The following is a 16,769-nucleotide window of genomic DNA, read 5'->3' on the forward strand; positions in this document are numbered from 1 at the left end:
TCCCAGTTAAAAGGCTAAAGCACGGCGCCGACATACAAAGTGCACGTCTTAGTTAAAGCTCCCCTCCCGGCGCCTTGTGATTAACAGCTAGAGTGGATTAAAACGTGCTCGGAGGAGGAAACCAAAACAAAAGCGCGGCGCTCGTTTCCCCTCCCACTGTGAAACGCCGCGACCGATTGGTTAGTTAATGACTGGCGGAGTTTAGCATTTGTACCTTTCCCCGCTCATTCATCCATTATTTATGCAGCTTATCCTGCGTTTAGGGCCGCCAAAGGAAGGAGCCGCGATTGGCCGAGAGGCGCAGTTTGACCGGTCGGACAAACAAGCGTTCACTCGTTCATTTACACACCAGAGAGGATTCACCCTCTCATTCGTGCGTCATTTAGAAAAAAAAAATAGCCGCCACTGGCTCGTTCTCCTGCCATAAAAACATACAATCATTTATTTACTCCCATCTTTCAGACGACCGGACACTCATTCATTCATTTGCTCACTCGCATGTTTTAAACTCACTTACACACACATGCGGTAATTCACACACTCACTTATCGATTCATTCACTCATATAGTCATTCAGTCACCCACATCTTAGAGACACACACTTATTCACACACTCGCTCACGCATTCATTCAGTGATTCATTCACACACACATCTTGGAGACACATTCATTCACTCACACACTCATTATTTATGAATTCACACACTCATTCACTCACATTAATTAATTCATTCATTCACTCACATCTTAGAGACACACACTTATTTACACTCTCGCTCATGCATTCATTCAGTGATTCATTCACACACACACACACACACACACACATTTTAGAGACACAGTCATTCACTCACACACTCATTATTTATGAATTCACACACTCATTCACTCACTAATTAATTCATTTATTCACTCATTAATTAACTCACACGGTCATTCACTCACTCACACATCTTGGAAACACACTTATTCACACACTTGCTCATGCAATCATTCAGTGATTCATTCACACACACACATCTTAGAGACACATTCACTCATTTATGAACTCACACACTCATTCGCTCAATAATTCATTCATTTATTCACTCACTCAATTCACACGCATTCATTCAGTGATTCATTCACACTCACACACACACACACACCTTAGGTACACATTTATTGACACACTCACTCATGAATTCACACACTCATTCATTCACTCACTCACACATCTTGGAAACACAGTTATTCGCTCACGCATTTATTCAGTGATTCATTCCCACACACACACACACACACACACATCTTAGAGACCAATCACTCATTTATGAATTCACACACTCATTCGCTCACATAATTCATTCAGTCACTGACTCACTCACACTTCACACACTTATTTGCTCACTCGCTCCCTCATTCGTTCATGCTTTCAGGCGTCCATCAGGTCAGCAGTTTGATACAAAGCGGCGACAAAACGGAGTCGAGTTCCTCCGTCGGTGCGTCAAAGTGTGTAAAACCGCGGCGGCGGGCCGAGAAAGCGATTCTTCCGCCTCCGACCCCGCCTGGGTCTGCACAGATTGCTCGTGGATTCGCGCTCGCCGCTCTTCGGAGCCTTTTCGCGCCGCCGAGGGATGCTAAAAACAACGCTAATTAATTAGCTCGGCGGCCATTTTTGATTTTTTTGAAAATCGCTTTTGATTGGCGGCCATTTCTCCCTGCCAGCCTTCACGGTGCGAAGACGCCCCCAGATATTCACCCCTGTCTCAAAAGCCTCCAGGAGCACCCCTACACACGCAAGGTAACCCCGCACGGGGTGATCATGCGGACGGTTTAACCCGCAAATTCTAGGCGTGCTCCCATTGGCTGAGCGCCTTGATTAGCCGCCGTGAGGGGGCGGGGCTTCCGCCGCCACGCAGCGGCTCCGGCGCGGGTAATAAAGCGGGAGGCTGGATCCGCACTTTACCGACGAGCATCTGTGCCTCACACACACACACACACACTCACACACACACACATGCACACGCCCGCCCCGGGAATCTACAAGAGGAGGGGGGGGGCACACACACACACACACACACACATCCACACACACACACACAGGGAGGCAGGCGGAGTTCACTCTCACTGCGCCGTTCACCTGGATAAGGGACGCGGTGCGTGGGGGGGAGACGAAAGACGCGGACGCGGAGTGGAGTCTCGACGCGTGGAACTGCGTGGAGGGGAGAGAGAGAGAGTAGAAGAAGAAAAAGAAGAAGAAGAAGAAGAAGAAGAAGAAGAGAATATGATTGTGAAGCAGCACCTGCTCCTCATCCTCTCCAGCCTCTGCGCCCACGTCTTGAAAGGTGAGGTGATGATGCCGCGCAGACGGGCGTGGTGTGCGTGTGCGTGTGCATGTGTGTGTGTTCCGTTCAAGGTACGTGCGTGTGTGCGCGGTCGTGACACACGCTCGGTCAGGAGTTGATTGTGGAAACGCGGCACTTTCTTTTTTTTTTTTTTTTTTATTTTTTTTTATTTTTTTTTTATTTTGTTTTTTGCGTGGCCGCCGGCGGAAGTTGGGACGTGCGTGGCGGAGGAGGCGCGGACTGCGGCGGGCGACGCAACTTGGCAACTTGCGTGTGTGCGTGTGCGTGTGACGAGGCGGGGGTTCGGACCTATTGACACGTCAGACGTCCGGCTGCAGGTGCGGCGCCCGCAGCCCGCCCGCAGATCGGACACGGGCACGTTTATTATTATTATTATTATTATTATTTTTCATGATGTTTAAATCCAAAAATCCCCGGATGTGCACAGCGAAGTCTGCGCTGGCGTGTGCGCGTGTATGCGCGTGTGTGTGCGGGAAGTGTATTGGTATGCAGCAGCGACGATGCAAGTTGGGCTGCTTGTTTCAACGCAGGTAGGTGTGTGTGTGTGTGTGTGTGTGTGTGTGTGTGTGTGTGTGTGTGTGTGTGTTTGCGCGTGCACGTGCGCGCGCCCGGCGACAACTCCCTCAACTCCCCACGGACCCGTCCCGCTCGTGGATCCGCTCGCGCAGCCACCGCCCTGCACGCGACCGCGTGGGGGGGCGTCTGCGGCACGCGGGACTTTGGGTCAGTCCAAAAACCGGGATGGGGGGGGTGGTCGGGTCGGGAACCCCCCCCATCCCGGTTTTTGGACCCCTCCAAAATCCATCCCTTCTTACAAACATAAAGACATTCATATTCATATATATATACATAGTATATACGATATAAAAGTACGTGTGTGTGTGTGTGTATTTGTTTATGTAAATACACCAGTTTATAATAAACATCAACTGACATTTGTCCCATGGCAAATGCAGATATCATCACCCCCACCTCTCACGCGTGTATATGTGCGTGTGTGTGTTTACAACTTTATTGTTAAAATAGCTATCCATCTATCTCTGTCTCTCTCTGTCCTGGAATTAGTGATTCAGTTTATTCGGTTGGTAATGTTTTTATAAACCGGTCTCTCTCTCTCTCTACGTAATATATATATATATATATATATATATATATGTATGTATGAACATACACACACTCAATCAAAATGTAAGAATCACTGTTGTGTCATCTGCCTGTGTGTGTATAGCCAACTTTAATTTTAAAATATCTATCTATATATCTATCTATCTTTCTATACACACATGGACAAAATAAATTAATCACTCATTGACTCCGTCAAACATAGATTCTGACACATCAGCCCCCTCCTATCAGGTATTTTATGTATATATATATATATACGTGTGTGTGTGTGTCTATATGTATATCAATAAGTGACTGATTTTGTCTTTAGTCCTGTTTCAAATGAAAAATTCGCCCCCACTTATTAGGAATATATTAGTCATCATAGACTTTTTATTCATAAAGCACTTTTCTCATATGCTGCTGTGTTTGTGTGTGTGTGTGTGTGTGTGTGTGTGTGGGGGGGGTCGGGTCGGGAACCCCCCCCTCATATATGAGAAAAGTGCTTTATAGATGTGCTATGAAATCTATCTATCTATCTATCTATCTATCTATCTATCTATCTATCTATCTATCTATCTCACACACACAATACATCAACAACTCACTGTGTGTCACTAGTTCTATTTCAAACGTAGATTTTTCTCGGAGACATCACGCCCACCTCTCGCTTTGTAGACACACACACACACGGGTGTGTCTACAAAGCGACTTTCATTCATTATTAGTTCCTCCTCACACACACACATCTATACATATGTATGTATGTATGTATACACACATATATATCCGTAGCAACCTGAGGTGTGAATTCATCATCAGAAGGTTAAAATCTTTGACTTACAGATCTTTCCTTCGAGTAGGTTTATCCTCCCTTTTTTTTTTTTTTTTTTTCTGACGGACAGTTTTCAGCCGCCCGTGTTTTCACGCGACTCAACGACACATCCGCCCCCCCGCTAACCCCCCGCCGGAGAGGTTTATGTTGAAGTGTCGCGGGCTATCACGCTGTTTGAGCGTCACAACATGCTCATGAAGGCTCCCCGTTGGGATGCTCTCTTCACGACGACGCCGCTCGCTCTTCCAGCTCCCCTCCATACAAATCCAAGAAGCCGGGGTACGAAACCGGCTCCGGGTTGTGAGATCGCGGAGCGGCGTTTTGAAGACGCGCACCGGCGTGTATCTGGAGAGCGTCTCCAGAACAAGCCCCGGGTAGGAGAGGTTTTTTTTTTTTTTTTTGTTTGCACTCCAGCGTGTCCGCGGCCCTGCAGGGAGGGGGGGGGGGCTAAACAAAAGAAATGGCGTTGGAACAAAACAGCGTGGACGAAGGCGTCGCGGGCCTTGGTTTTCGGAGGCCGGTCGTGGCTACTTCCTGTTTGCAAGGAGCTCCGGGCGAAACCTGGCTTTTTTTTTTTTTCCCCCCTCGATTTTCAAATTAGCGGACGAAGCGGTGGGTTGGATTGAAACCTCGGCCGTCTTTGTGGCAGCGGAGACCCCGACCCCCCCCCCCCCCCCCCCCCCCCCAAGCGGCCACCCCTGCCGTTTCGGGGTTTCACCTGAAGTCTTATCTGCGAGCGCAGCCCACGGCGTGCTGCGCCCCGGCGAAATGCTTTTAATGCGAAGCAGGTTAATTGTCGTGCAAAGCGGGGGGGGGGGGGGGGTGACAAGAGGTGCCATCCCATAATCGTTTCTCGTTGAATTATTAAAAAACAAAACAAAAAAAAAAAAAATCCATTATGTATTTTCATCCCGCGTCAAAAAATAGACTACAGATGTAACTCCCTGGTCATGAAAATAAAATAAGCAAGAAATAAGATGTGTAGCCTCTTTACCATTTTGCAGTTGCAGAACCTTTTCAGGAACAAGGATGTTTCGGCCGAGGAGCCAAGAATCCGGGTGTTTTCTAATTCCGTTAGCACTATGACGTAGGTGATCGTCGGCGCCCGTTACCGGACGCTTCTTGCCGTTCGGAACGCCATTTTTAAAAACTGTTGCGGCTTCTTTCTTGGGACAAAAGGGTTCAAGCTCGTGTCAAAATTTAGACCGAAATAATCGCGGTGTTAGCTAACGGTAGGGTTCTTCACACGGTGAGGCGGTGCAACCCCTATGATAGTCCACGGTCGGCTTCTCCTTTGCAGTTGTTTGTTTCGGTGCACGTCACGAGCACTTGCGTCCCCGCCGTTGTTCCTTATGCTCAAACATTCCCCCTTACGGTTCCATTGGAACTCATGTGTCGTAGGTGATTGGTGGAGCTCGTAAGCCACGCCCATTACATGGTATTTCTTGCGGACCGCCAATTTTAAAAGCTATTGTGGTCGCTGCTCGGATGTTTCCTCACAAAATAGACAAATGCGATGGCGAATGAAGCCACCAAAATGTAAAAGCTCCAGGGTTCGCAGAGGAACGTCAACATTTTGGCCAAAATGAGTGCGGCGTTTGCTAACAGTGGCGACTTCGCGTTCCAAGTTGTCCGTGCCGTCTTCCCCTCCTTCTTCGGTATTTTTTTTTTTTTCGCATGGCCCTCAATGCGCACGTCGCAGATGCCTTCCTCGCACCGGTCCCTTACTGCTTGTGGGGATGCTAAGCTAAAAGGCTCCCCTGGAGGAAGCTACATCCTGGGACCAAACTGGAGCCGGACAATGCTAGGAACTTTTTTTTTTTGCTGAAATCGGCTTTCGCTACTTGAAAGACGCGATCCAGATCTTTCATCGATCTCAGGTCCGATATCCTCTTCCGAAGGGGGAAGCTAGCGGAGGGGGGCAGGCTAGCAGTCTCTCTCAAACCGGTAGGAAACGGACGGTCGAACAGCGGGGCGGCTATCAGCGCTAAACATCGCGGCTACATCAGCAGAGATCTGCGGGACCGGGATTGACAGGAATCTACGTTCCGCCGATCGGTTCCCCTTCCGGATTCTGCCGAGGGGACGTTTTCCTTTATGGAGGCGCCCGGCCGTTCATTGTTCCTTATCTCCTCAGACATTCCCGCGACGTCCGGCGTGCACGACGTGTGGTCGCGGCGCGAATGTGCGGCGGCGACGATTGGCGGCGGTCGTGCGGGAAGATAAAAGATTATTTTATTTTGATTTGTTTTTCAGTACAATATCGAAATCGGATTTTTGCTGGGGGTGAATAATTCTCTTTTCATGCAAAAGGGGGGAGGGGTTTGCTTCTTAATTAGGGAAGGAAATGAGATGACGAGCGAAAATGGGAAACATTCAAATGGCGTCCGGACCGACTCGACTTAGGGGTTTTTTTTTTCCGAAGGATTAGCGAGAGGCCGCTTTGCGTGCAAAGCAATTTGGCCGATGCCGGCCTCACGTGAATGGAGACATCGGATGGCGGCGGTGACCTGCCGCTCGTCGGTGACACACACATACACACACACGTGGTCATCTATCCTACGTGTGATTCACCTGCAGCCGTTATTGCAGCTTCTCCTGTTTTTTTTTTTTTTTTTTTTTTTCCCCCCATGCATTATATTCTGGGCAGCATGTGAATGTTTTCATTTGCATTGATCAGGATGTAAATTCAATTAAGGCGCGGGGAAAATAGGCAGGGGGTGTTATATGAATTAACCGAACGTTCCCGGGTCTGCGGGCCATTGTTCCTGCGGGGGTGTCGGCTCGCGGCGGCGGGGGGGGATCTGTGCATTATGCTGGGAAATTAGCTTTTCCCGGGCGTTACAAAAGTACGGACTGCTTGTTAGCAGTGGTGACGGGGAGGGTGGGGTGGTAACCAATAACCGCGACATAATTGTGGAGGATCGGCATCCAAAGCGGGCGATTACACGTCCGTGTAAAAAAATTGCGCGACGTCTCACGGATGATTGACGGGGCCGTTTCTTATCTCCTCACCCGCGTCCCCCCGATTCCCATCATGACTCACCGCTCGCAAGTAGATGATTGGCCCCTGCGAAGCCCGGCGTGGCCCCCCCTTTTTTTTCCGTCGTAAACCCAGCAGCAATGGCCTCTTTGGCACTGCGGGAACTTTTTGGAGTAACGTTTTAGACCCCGGACGTTCGCTTCTTAAACTATTTTAGCTCCCACTCCGAGGCAAAGTCTGGTCACGGCTCCATAGTTAACTCATGTGACGTCGGTTGCTTGTTGCTTGGTGGATTTTATAAGGCCGTTATCAAAATACCTCTGAAAAATGCCATTTTTGAAAACGATGGAGGTCACCGCTGAGCTGTTCCTTTGCGGCAAAATGGACAGAACCGGCGAGAAATGGAGTGAGGAAGCGGTCAGAGAAGGTCTGAGCTCTTCTGACCTGCTGCGTCTCAGAGGAGAACATCCGCATTTTGAACAAAATAAGTGCAGAGTTAGCTAACGGAGCTAACGGAGGAGTGCAGGGGAGAGAATTAATACACTCCAGTCCATCTGATAGTCCATGGTGAGCAAGAACGCCGTGGTAACTCGCTCTCCGTGTCGTCTTCATCTGGGCGGTTTATCCCGGAGTGAGCGCGGCGTGTGAAGTATTTGTCACAGATGCTCGCGAAACTACCGCGGTCTTTTACTGTCCGCGGAAATGCGAAACTAAAAGGTTCCCCCTGGAGGAGGCTAGTTCCTGGAACTAAATTGGAGCTGTCCAAGGGCAGCTATTGATTCCCAGGAACTTATTTACCCGGGGAAAAGACTTCCTTGTAATCTTTGCGGTCTGCCTTTCCACCGCACCTCAAAGTTCAGGGGAATTGATTCAAATCAGGCTGGTGTTGTACGGGGGAAGTGGGAAAAGGAACTGCGCCGCACCTCGACGGTACACCGACTCGAAGTACCGCCGAATATGTTCCTCTCAGGGGACAGGAGAACCCGGACCTCGTCGTTCGTCCCGCTCTTCGTATGTTCTGCGAAATGAACAAAATTTACTGGTAGGTGGAACACGCTTGCGGGGGTTTCCTCGCCCCTCAGAGAATCCCGGGTCATCAAATCGCCCAAACTAGCTTTTTTCCACGGAAAGCTCAAGTCAAGGGAATGGTCGTCAGCCGCGATTGGCTGGAAACATACCGGTATTCCGGTTCATCCGAAATCGCAAAGGGGCTAATTGCTAGCTTAACTCTCATATTATGTTAAGGGTCAATTTGACCCATTTCACCCATTGACCCTTAACATAATATGAGGGTTAACTCCGATCTGCAGCCGACCCGCAAGTTTCCATCGTGGGCGTCACCCGTTGTCACGTCTGACGGCATCTTTCTTTGTGAGCGTGATTAGCTGCAAGTCCTGTAGCTTCCGGCTAGCGTTTTTGTCCACATGTTAGCTAGCAAAGCTTGTTTGGTTGAATGAAATCCATCGTCCGCATTCACATTTGATTCTTCTGTTTTGCGATATGCCCTGCCTTGTTCCCCAGTTGCCGTTTTTCGGTTGCAAACTCAGCATTTCTCCTCGCTGAGGCAAAGTTGCTGATAATTTTGTGCCTGTTAGTGATTCCGACCCCTAAAACGAAGGGTGGGAGTGGGTTAGAAAGTGGAATCACCCCCTTTGTGAGCATCTGGCACATCACCGCCGCCGGCCATCGTGATGCGACACGTTCTTAGCTCCCTTGTCGCCGCGCAGGACCGAACCGGCCCGCACAGGAAACCGAGGCCTCCCTTTGGGTTCTCTTATTTCAGCGCCGCCCCCCAACACTTCGGCTCGAAAGCGGCGGTAACGGCATCGTTCTTCACGCGAGAGCGGAGTCAAAAATCTCTCGAATACATATCGAGCCGTGAGATGTCACACACCGCGAGGCGGCGGGAGCCTGGGAGTCGTATGCATGGGTGCATCTCCTGTGGGTCGGAATAATCGGGCGGCGGGAATAAGCCGTCTGAGCTGGAGGCAAGGTGGTTTACATTCAAGGGTACCTGTTCCTCGCCACCCAGGGTTAGCTTATCCCCGCCGAGCGTCTCCGAGCTGCCGAGAGCCGGCCGGGATGCGGCCGCGCGCTCCGGGCAAATGAATAATCCGGCAAAAAAAGGGACGAATGTATTGCGGTGGAGCGATCGCTGTCGCTCCCGCCTCCTGTTGACGTCCGTACATTGGCCCGGCTGAGCTCCGGCGAATGCGGGGAACGCGCTTAAAGATTACTCGCCCGACGATAACGTATGCTGTCGGCGCCCCTTCGCCGAGCTCCCCTCCGTCCCAGTCAAACCGACAGATCTGATGGATTATTTAGATCCGTATTGCCGCCGCGGCTCGCTAACAGCAGTGATAGCATAGAAACGAGCACGTAGCTAAGCGTTTTTCATCAGAGCTTTTAATAAGAAAATGAGAAAATCATGTATTAGCGGCAGGGTGGCGCGGCGGTTATCATCCCCGGTTGTTCTGGTTGGAGTCTCCATGTTCTCTCCACGTTGGGCGTGGATTTCCTCTGGGTTCTTCAGGATTCCTCTCACAGTACAAAACACGCCGAGGGTTCACTGGAGATCCCAAAACGATATATGCGTGAATGAGTAGGCGAATAGTTGCATGTCTTGGACAAATTTGTCAACTTTTATTTGCATGTATGATGTTTGAAAGATGTCTGAAGAGGCGTGAAACACTTTGCCGTCCCATGAAACCTTCACCTTAAAATCCTTGACTCTAGAGTACCGTAATTTCCGGACTATTGAGCGCACCTCGATATAGCCGCACCGGCTAGCCGATCGCTATCTCGGGCTTCCTCCTGCGCACTAAAACCGTCAAAGTCGTCTTCTTCGTTGTCGGAGTTGAGAGGACTCAGAATTTCCCGGTCATTTCATCGGTCCGATGTGACGAGGATAAACGTTTTAGCGGCGTGAAGCTCGTGAGCGTCCCACACCCAAAGTCCATATATTAGCCGCATTGTTGTTTACGTGAAAAAAAGTCGCGGCTTATCGTCCGGAAATTACGGTAATCATATCAATAAATAGTTATAAAACCATATTTTTAGACTTTTATCATTTTTACCAAGATAGAAGCTCGCTGCAGGTCGTTGGCTAAAATAATAACATAAGATAAACTTTATTGATCCCCATATAGGAAATTCTTTTTTTGTCACAGTAGCGTAACAGTTATAAGTCACACTATACATAAATAGACGGACAATTAGAAAAAGTAAAATACATCCACGAATAAATCGACAACAGAGAGAACAACAGCATCAAGGATAAGAATGACCAGAATGAACAAAAAAAAAAAGAGAGTAAGGGTGAAAATAGACAAACACAACTAAACTACAACGTAGACAGAGTGACAATGGAAATGACAAGAATAAAATAAATAAACCAAGATAGGCAGGATGCGAGTGGGCTGAGACCAACAGGGATTTATTTAAACAAAAAAAGGACAACAGTGAGGAATGGGTGAGGTAGTGGTAGCGGGGATGAATCTCCGCCATCCAGAGTGTTGTTGTTCAGTCCGTGGGCACGAAGAAGCGTCTTAAGCGTTGGGTTCTAAACCGTCGGTCGAACGAGCCGCCCGTCAGCCACGGCTCGTCGTGCAGGAAGTGGGAAGGAGTTCCCAAGTTCAGCTTAGCGTCCAGTTTCCGCTTCGCCATCCCCACCGCTACCGATCGGAGATGGTTCGGTCGCACCGCCGAGCCGGCTTTCCTCACTAGCTTGTTGACCTCAGCAGTCCTGGCACAGGATAGCCAAGAAGACCGGTCTTGCGGAGCTACAGGCGCCAAACGACCTCCGTGTCCTCAGGAAGAACATCCTGTCCTGCCCCTTCCTGTCGAGTGCATCGGTGTGTCTGTCAGTTTATTATTAATGTGGATCCCAAGGTTGTCATAGGAGTACCTCCTCACCCTGGGCGCCGATTGGCACCCGTCTCCTCCGATTCTTCAGGAACCGCATCCTAGGAGGTGGTTCTGGTCGCTCCAGTCAACAAAACCCGCGATCAGACGTCTGTACTCCTGGTCGTCATTGTCGATGCGTCCAAATATGGCGAGTGTCCGCACTGTGAGATGTCATCACTTCACGCCGTTAGCGCCGTCGCTCTTTAGCGTTGTATGCTCCTGGGTTGCGGTTGAGCGCGTGGATCTCATTCCCCTCGGCGAGCTCCACCTCGCTCCCGACGCGACCCCTGCAAATACGGCCTTGACGTTTCCCGGCGGTTGTTTTACTCGTTTCTTCTCATTTCCTCAAGCACCTTGTTGCATTTTTGAAAGTGCGGGTCGCCAGCAGGCGGCTCCCGCCGTCCGTCCCTGCACGCCGTTCTTATCGCGCCTTTTTGCTTCCCCGACCCGTCCGAAGCTCCCCAACCTGAGATGATTTTCCTATTTTTTTTTCACCTCAGAATTCCAGCGCAGAATTTAACGTCTGTAATTCAGCGAAGCCGGCATGATGGATGCCGTTCGCTCCTCCTCCTCACATCTGGGAAGGTTCCAGAAAGAGTGATTGGGTTTTTGGCTGCCAGCTAACTTCCCTGTCAGTCTGATCAAAAGTGACTGGCGACCCGACTGGAGGCAGATCTCGGCGCTCGGGTTTTGTACACACACACTCTCACACGCGCACACACACACACACCCTATTTAGCAGCTCATGTCGGGATGAGAGGGACGGAAGGGAATGGACTGTACCTTCACCCAACCGGCACCTTCACCGAATCACGACAGACTCTTTTCTTTAAAAACCAGAACAGAACAGCAGAAAGGGAACTTGGAGAATTTAGATCGCCAAAACACACACACACACACACACACACACACACACATCCTTTTGTTGGTGGTTCATTAAACTTTAAAACCGTATCATCATCACATCCGTATCCCGATAGGCCGTTGTTTTGTTTGTGTTGCGTCAACGATGTAGAAAGTGGAATCCTGAAACACAGCCTCCCGCCTCCGGCGCTGCGAGAACACACACGCGCGCACACACACACACACTCATTGATCCCGAACGTCAGTCCCTCGACTGTCCAATCACACTGAACGATTCCCGGCGGATTCATTTTTAAACGAAAAAAACAAACGAAACAAAAGGGAAGCTGATTCACGAACCTAAATGGCGTGGAATATTTGAGCGCCGGAGCTCAGGGGATTCGTGTTCCAACCGCGAAAAACAGGAAAATATTAAAAAAAAAAAAAAAAAAATAAGAACGTCTTTTCATCCGTGAACGCGGAACACACCGAGCGCAACAAAAAAACCTGGAGTAGCAAAACGCTGATAGTGTGAGACTTTCTCACGGCGGGTGAAGATTGATGGCGGCGCATTGCAAATGAAATGAAATCGTAAAAAACACGTCTCGGACCGAAGCCCTGTTGGGATCAGCAGCCGCGGGGGGGTCGGCGGGGTCCGGAGGGATTCGGAGGGGGGCTGTCGCTATGGTAACGGATGAAAGTTTGGGGGTCGGACATCGACGCACACACTAACACACTCACGACAAACGTGGGGGACAAACAGCTAGCTGTCGCTGTTAGCGCAGCTAACCGCTCCGTCCTCCATTATTGTAGTCCATTATTGTAGAAATATTGTAGTATTGTAGTTTGACTTCCTGCTTTGTCGGCTTCGTCCTCCGACTAAAAACTCAAAACCTGACGCGTTTCCATGCCGACTAGCCACGCCCACTTGGGGTTGGTGGACAAACAGCTAGCTGTCGCTGTTAGCGCAGCTAACCGCGCCGTCCTCCATTTTTGTAGTCCAGTTTGACTTCCTGCTTTGTCGGCTTCGTCCTCCGACTAAAAACTCAAAACCTGACGCGTTTCCATGTCGACCAGCCACGCCCACTGTCCCCTACTGAAGGGGAAAATAGGGCGAAACTTCTATTATTGTTTTTATTATTATTTATCAACTACTCCGTGTGACCCAGCTTGAGAGATATTTATTAAAACTTTCTCCGAATCGCATTTCCTGGTCTTTTTTTTTTTTTTTTTTATCTTTCCCCTTCGATGCCAGGCCCAGATGAATTCGAGGGAGGAAATTGACTAAAATTAGCGCTTGTTTCACGGTGGAGGCTGTAATAGCTGCATGTGTTGGCGAGGGAGCCCGTTATTGATGTCTGAAGCTTAAAAAAAAAAAAAAAAAAAAAAAAAAAAGCTCAGACGCATCCCGCGACTGAAACCCGGCTCCCTTTATTTTTTTTTATTTAAAGGTGCAAGATGCATTTATCGGATCCTTTCGGAGCGGAGTAGCCTTTAACCGGCCCGCTAGGAAAATACAGATAGCTCAACAATCCATAAAAACAAATCTGCAGAAGCCTGAATTCATAGGAAAGACACACACACACACACGCCTATTTAAGCTCTTCTCATATTAGCGTCCTATAGGAAGGGTTTCCAGGAGCTGCGGAGCTGAAGTGTAGATACGGGAATGCGCGCGTATTTGTAAGTGAAGGTGGGGATAAAAGCATTGAAACCCGTGTCCTCATAAAGAGGGATCAGCAACCGGAACGGGAGCTGCATACCGATTGCGGGCGGCCGCGAGAACTCCGAGCCGGAGAGGAGCGTGCTTTGCTCGGGGCTGGTGGGAAAAAAATATATAATTAAAATAAAAGACGGTGTGGAGGAGGAGGAGGAGGAGGAGGGGGGGGGGGGGCTTCGAGAGCGAGAAGGGAGGGCGGGGAGGATGTGAAGCGTGGAAGGCACACAAACTGAAAGGTACAGAGACGTTTCTCGGCGGGAACGCGGCACGTCTGCCGTTTCCTTCAGCGCTGCGACGGGGAGGGTGAAGCCGGGGGGTCCGGCGGCGTCCGTCGGATCTCCTCCCGAGTCGGGAGGTTTGTCACGGCGTGATCGAACGGAGGCTTTTGTCCGCAAAGACGTGACTTAAAAACAAAACCGAGCGCCACCGAGCGAGGGACGACTATTGATCGAGTGCGGAGGTGGCGGGTTCTTTGAGGGGCGTTGATGTCGCCTTTTTTTCCCGTCCAGATGGCGCGATGGTCCGACGCGGGGTCCGATTTCCCTTCCTGACGGCCTTAACTTTTGGGGTACCGTAGCGACAGTTTTCGCCGAGCCGTTTCAGACAGTCAGGTTAGCGTTAGCACCAGCCGTGACCTTCAAGCTAAAAGGGGTGCGCAAAACCAACAATGGCATATCTGTGTAATATTAGCCAGAAATAACGGTTTGAACCATAACTGCGCTAATCCCAGCATCCTTTACCGCCCGCTGTAATTTCACAGCCTGATCTGAGCGACGATATTTTAGCGATCCGTTCACAAGTTTGTCTTCGGAGCGCCTTCGTTCGGCCTGAAAGGCTTTTGAACGGTGACGGCGTTGGGATTCTGTCGCCCGCTAATCTGTTGAGATCGGCGCAGTCCTGCCCATTTACAAGCTGCTTTTTCCAATTAACTAATGGACCAGTTCGACTTGCCTTTTAAAAGCGTGTCAGGTAGTTAGGTTTATTAGAAACGACATTTGCAACGCAGGGTTTAAAAGCGTCAGCAGGTAAAAAGTATCGCCATGTTTGCGCTAATCTGTTTATTACTACTTTTTTTTTTTTTTTTTTGCTAGTTTCAATGAATGAATGAATGAAGGAGAGTGCGATGGCGATATGCTTTCGGGATAGGACGACATTCTGAGGAGATCCAGAGCCTCCTGGAAAAGGAAGGCTGTCTCCAAACTCCGTTCCGGCCCCTTGCTAAGCTAACGTACAGCGATAGACCAATGCGACTCCAAGCTAACTTCCAGGCTAATCTCGGCGCGTGAACTGATCGTAAACATTGAAAACCGACCTGTCGTTCCTCTCAAACCTGCAGATGAGTTACGAATGAAACCTAAAACAAATAATACATGATAAACCGGGTACTTTTTTTTTCTCATAATGCGGCCGTGTAGCGTCAGCCAATCCGGAGGTCCGACAAGACGGACGACAACCAATCCAGCACATTCTGGAGTCTCAACTTGCAGTTCTGGTGTCAAGTAATTTTCCATCATATGTAATTATTGCGTTGTAATTACACAAAATAAATAAACTCATCTCGCTTAGAGTTTCTCTGCCAGGAGTTGGCATCGCAGTAGGAGCTGTCTGTTACGGAGAGAGCGGCACCACCTGCTGATCGCCCCCGGGGCCGTCGTATTCCCAAGATGGCTGAACACAAAGTTCTGGGAACGATTCATTCCAGCCCAGACGAAGGAACTTTTTGGTTTTGACGCAATTTTTTTTTATTCGCTTTTTCATCTCCACCAGGTGGAGAGGAGAAACAGTCGGTCTTGTTTCTACCCCGGATGACGACTGTTTCTCAAGCGTCAATGGCGTTTCTAGGATCTTGCTTTCAGACGATGGACGGAGAGTCTAACTTAACGTTCGACCGCCGGGAAATGGGCTCGTCTTCGAATCCCCTCCATCCGGCCCCGAAGAGACGCCCAACCGGCGGTTGGGCCGACGACTTCTCTTATTCATGATGTAAACAAGTGTGGCTGCGGGCGTCGCCTCTCCTGCCTCGCCGTGCCATTTCTAAATTTTTAATATGACTTTTAAAGATGTCAGCCTGATGGGAGGCGGCTGTGGCTGGTTGGTGGTTGCTGGTTCAATTCTTGGATAATGTCTGCACGTTGAAGCGTCTTCGTTGCCTGGTTAGCGCTAATGCTAACGTCAATAGCGCAAGGAATTCAGCATATAATCATAAAGTCGACCCGTAAAGCGTTAGTTTGCACCGGTAATCTGATAAATATTCCATCTCGCTTCCAATGCTGTTAACCCACCGTGAATGTTTTGGTAGAAAATCCTCAGCTTTTGAAGATACAAGACGCTGGGATGCCTGTTGTTAAATACCGTCTGTCTAAATAAAGTTATTTTTTTTCTCGCGCGGATGTCAAAATGCCACAAATCGGCATTTGGGAAAAACTCGAGTGAAATGCCTCTCTACAGAAAATCTCACCGTCGTAATTCCGTCCACAATGAAAAGTGTAATTGTTTCGAATGGGGCCGAAATGGCATAAAATTTGTCGGATCCAGAAAGCTTTTCTAATGGCCGGATTGGATGAACCCTGACTTTTATGGGATCAAAAATGATTACACATTCGCCGCCAGGAAGACGCGCGCCGGCCGCCACGTGACCCACCCTACGCCACCCCGCAGTGTTCCGCTACCGGATTGGCTGCCGGGAGAAAAAGCTCCCATTTTGAAATGGCCGTGGACTCGGAGCAGGCTTTTGCCCCGCCGAGAAACCGTGGGGTCTTTTTCCAGAATTCTGAGGTTACTCATACTTAGTCTTAATGGCGGAAGTTTTTTTTTCTCCTTCCACCGGCATCCTGACCGGAAGAAAACGAGATTTTCGGGGAACGGCGTGCGGCAGAGTAGCGCTTATCCCTCCGAACGCCGGCGCCGCCGAATCCTTCCCGTTTTGTCCCGTCCTCCTCACGGTCGCCGGTTGCGAGACGCCCCGTTCGGCGGACGGCACGGCGATAAATCCCTCAGACCTCCTCAAACCTCGGGATGTAATGAGGGTGC

The 16,769-nt window shown here is 49.6% G+C and overlaps 1 protein-coding gene across 2 annotated transcripts in view; it reads left to right on the forward strand.

Moving 5' to 3' along the window:
• The first annotated feature begins 1,965 nt into the window (after positions 1–1,965).
• Positions 1,966–16,769, forward strand: part of LOC147224182 (cell adhesion molecule 2-like) — a 183,583-nt gene continuing 168,779 nt past the window's right edge. For both annotated transcript variants that reach the window (XM_086164164.1, XM_086164165.1), the window contains exon 1: positions 1,966–2,327. In XM_086164164.1, coding sequence (XP_086020290.1) covers positions 2,000–2,327 — 328 coding nt within the window. In that variant the 5' untranslated portion in view covers positions 1,966–1,999. The remainder of the gene's footprint in view (positions 2,328–16,769) is intronic.

This window comes from Fistularia commersonii, chromosome 18 (assembly GCF_037954325.1).
Source record: "Fistularia commersonii isolate RoL2024-O1a breed Wild chromosome 18, RoL_Fcom_v1.0, whole genome shotgun sequence".
NCBI classification, from domain to species: domain Eukaryota; kingdom Metazoa; phylum Chordata; class Actinopteri; order Syngnathiformes; family Fistulariidae; genus Fistularia; species Fistularia commersonii.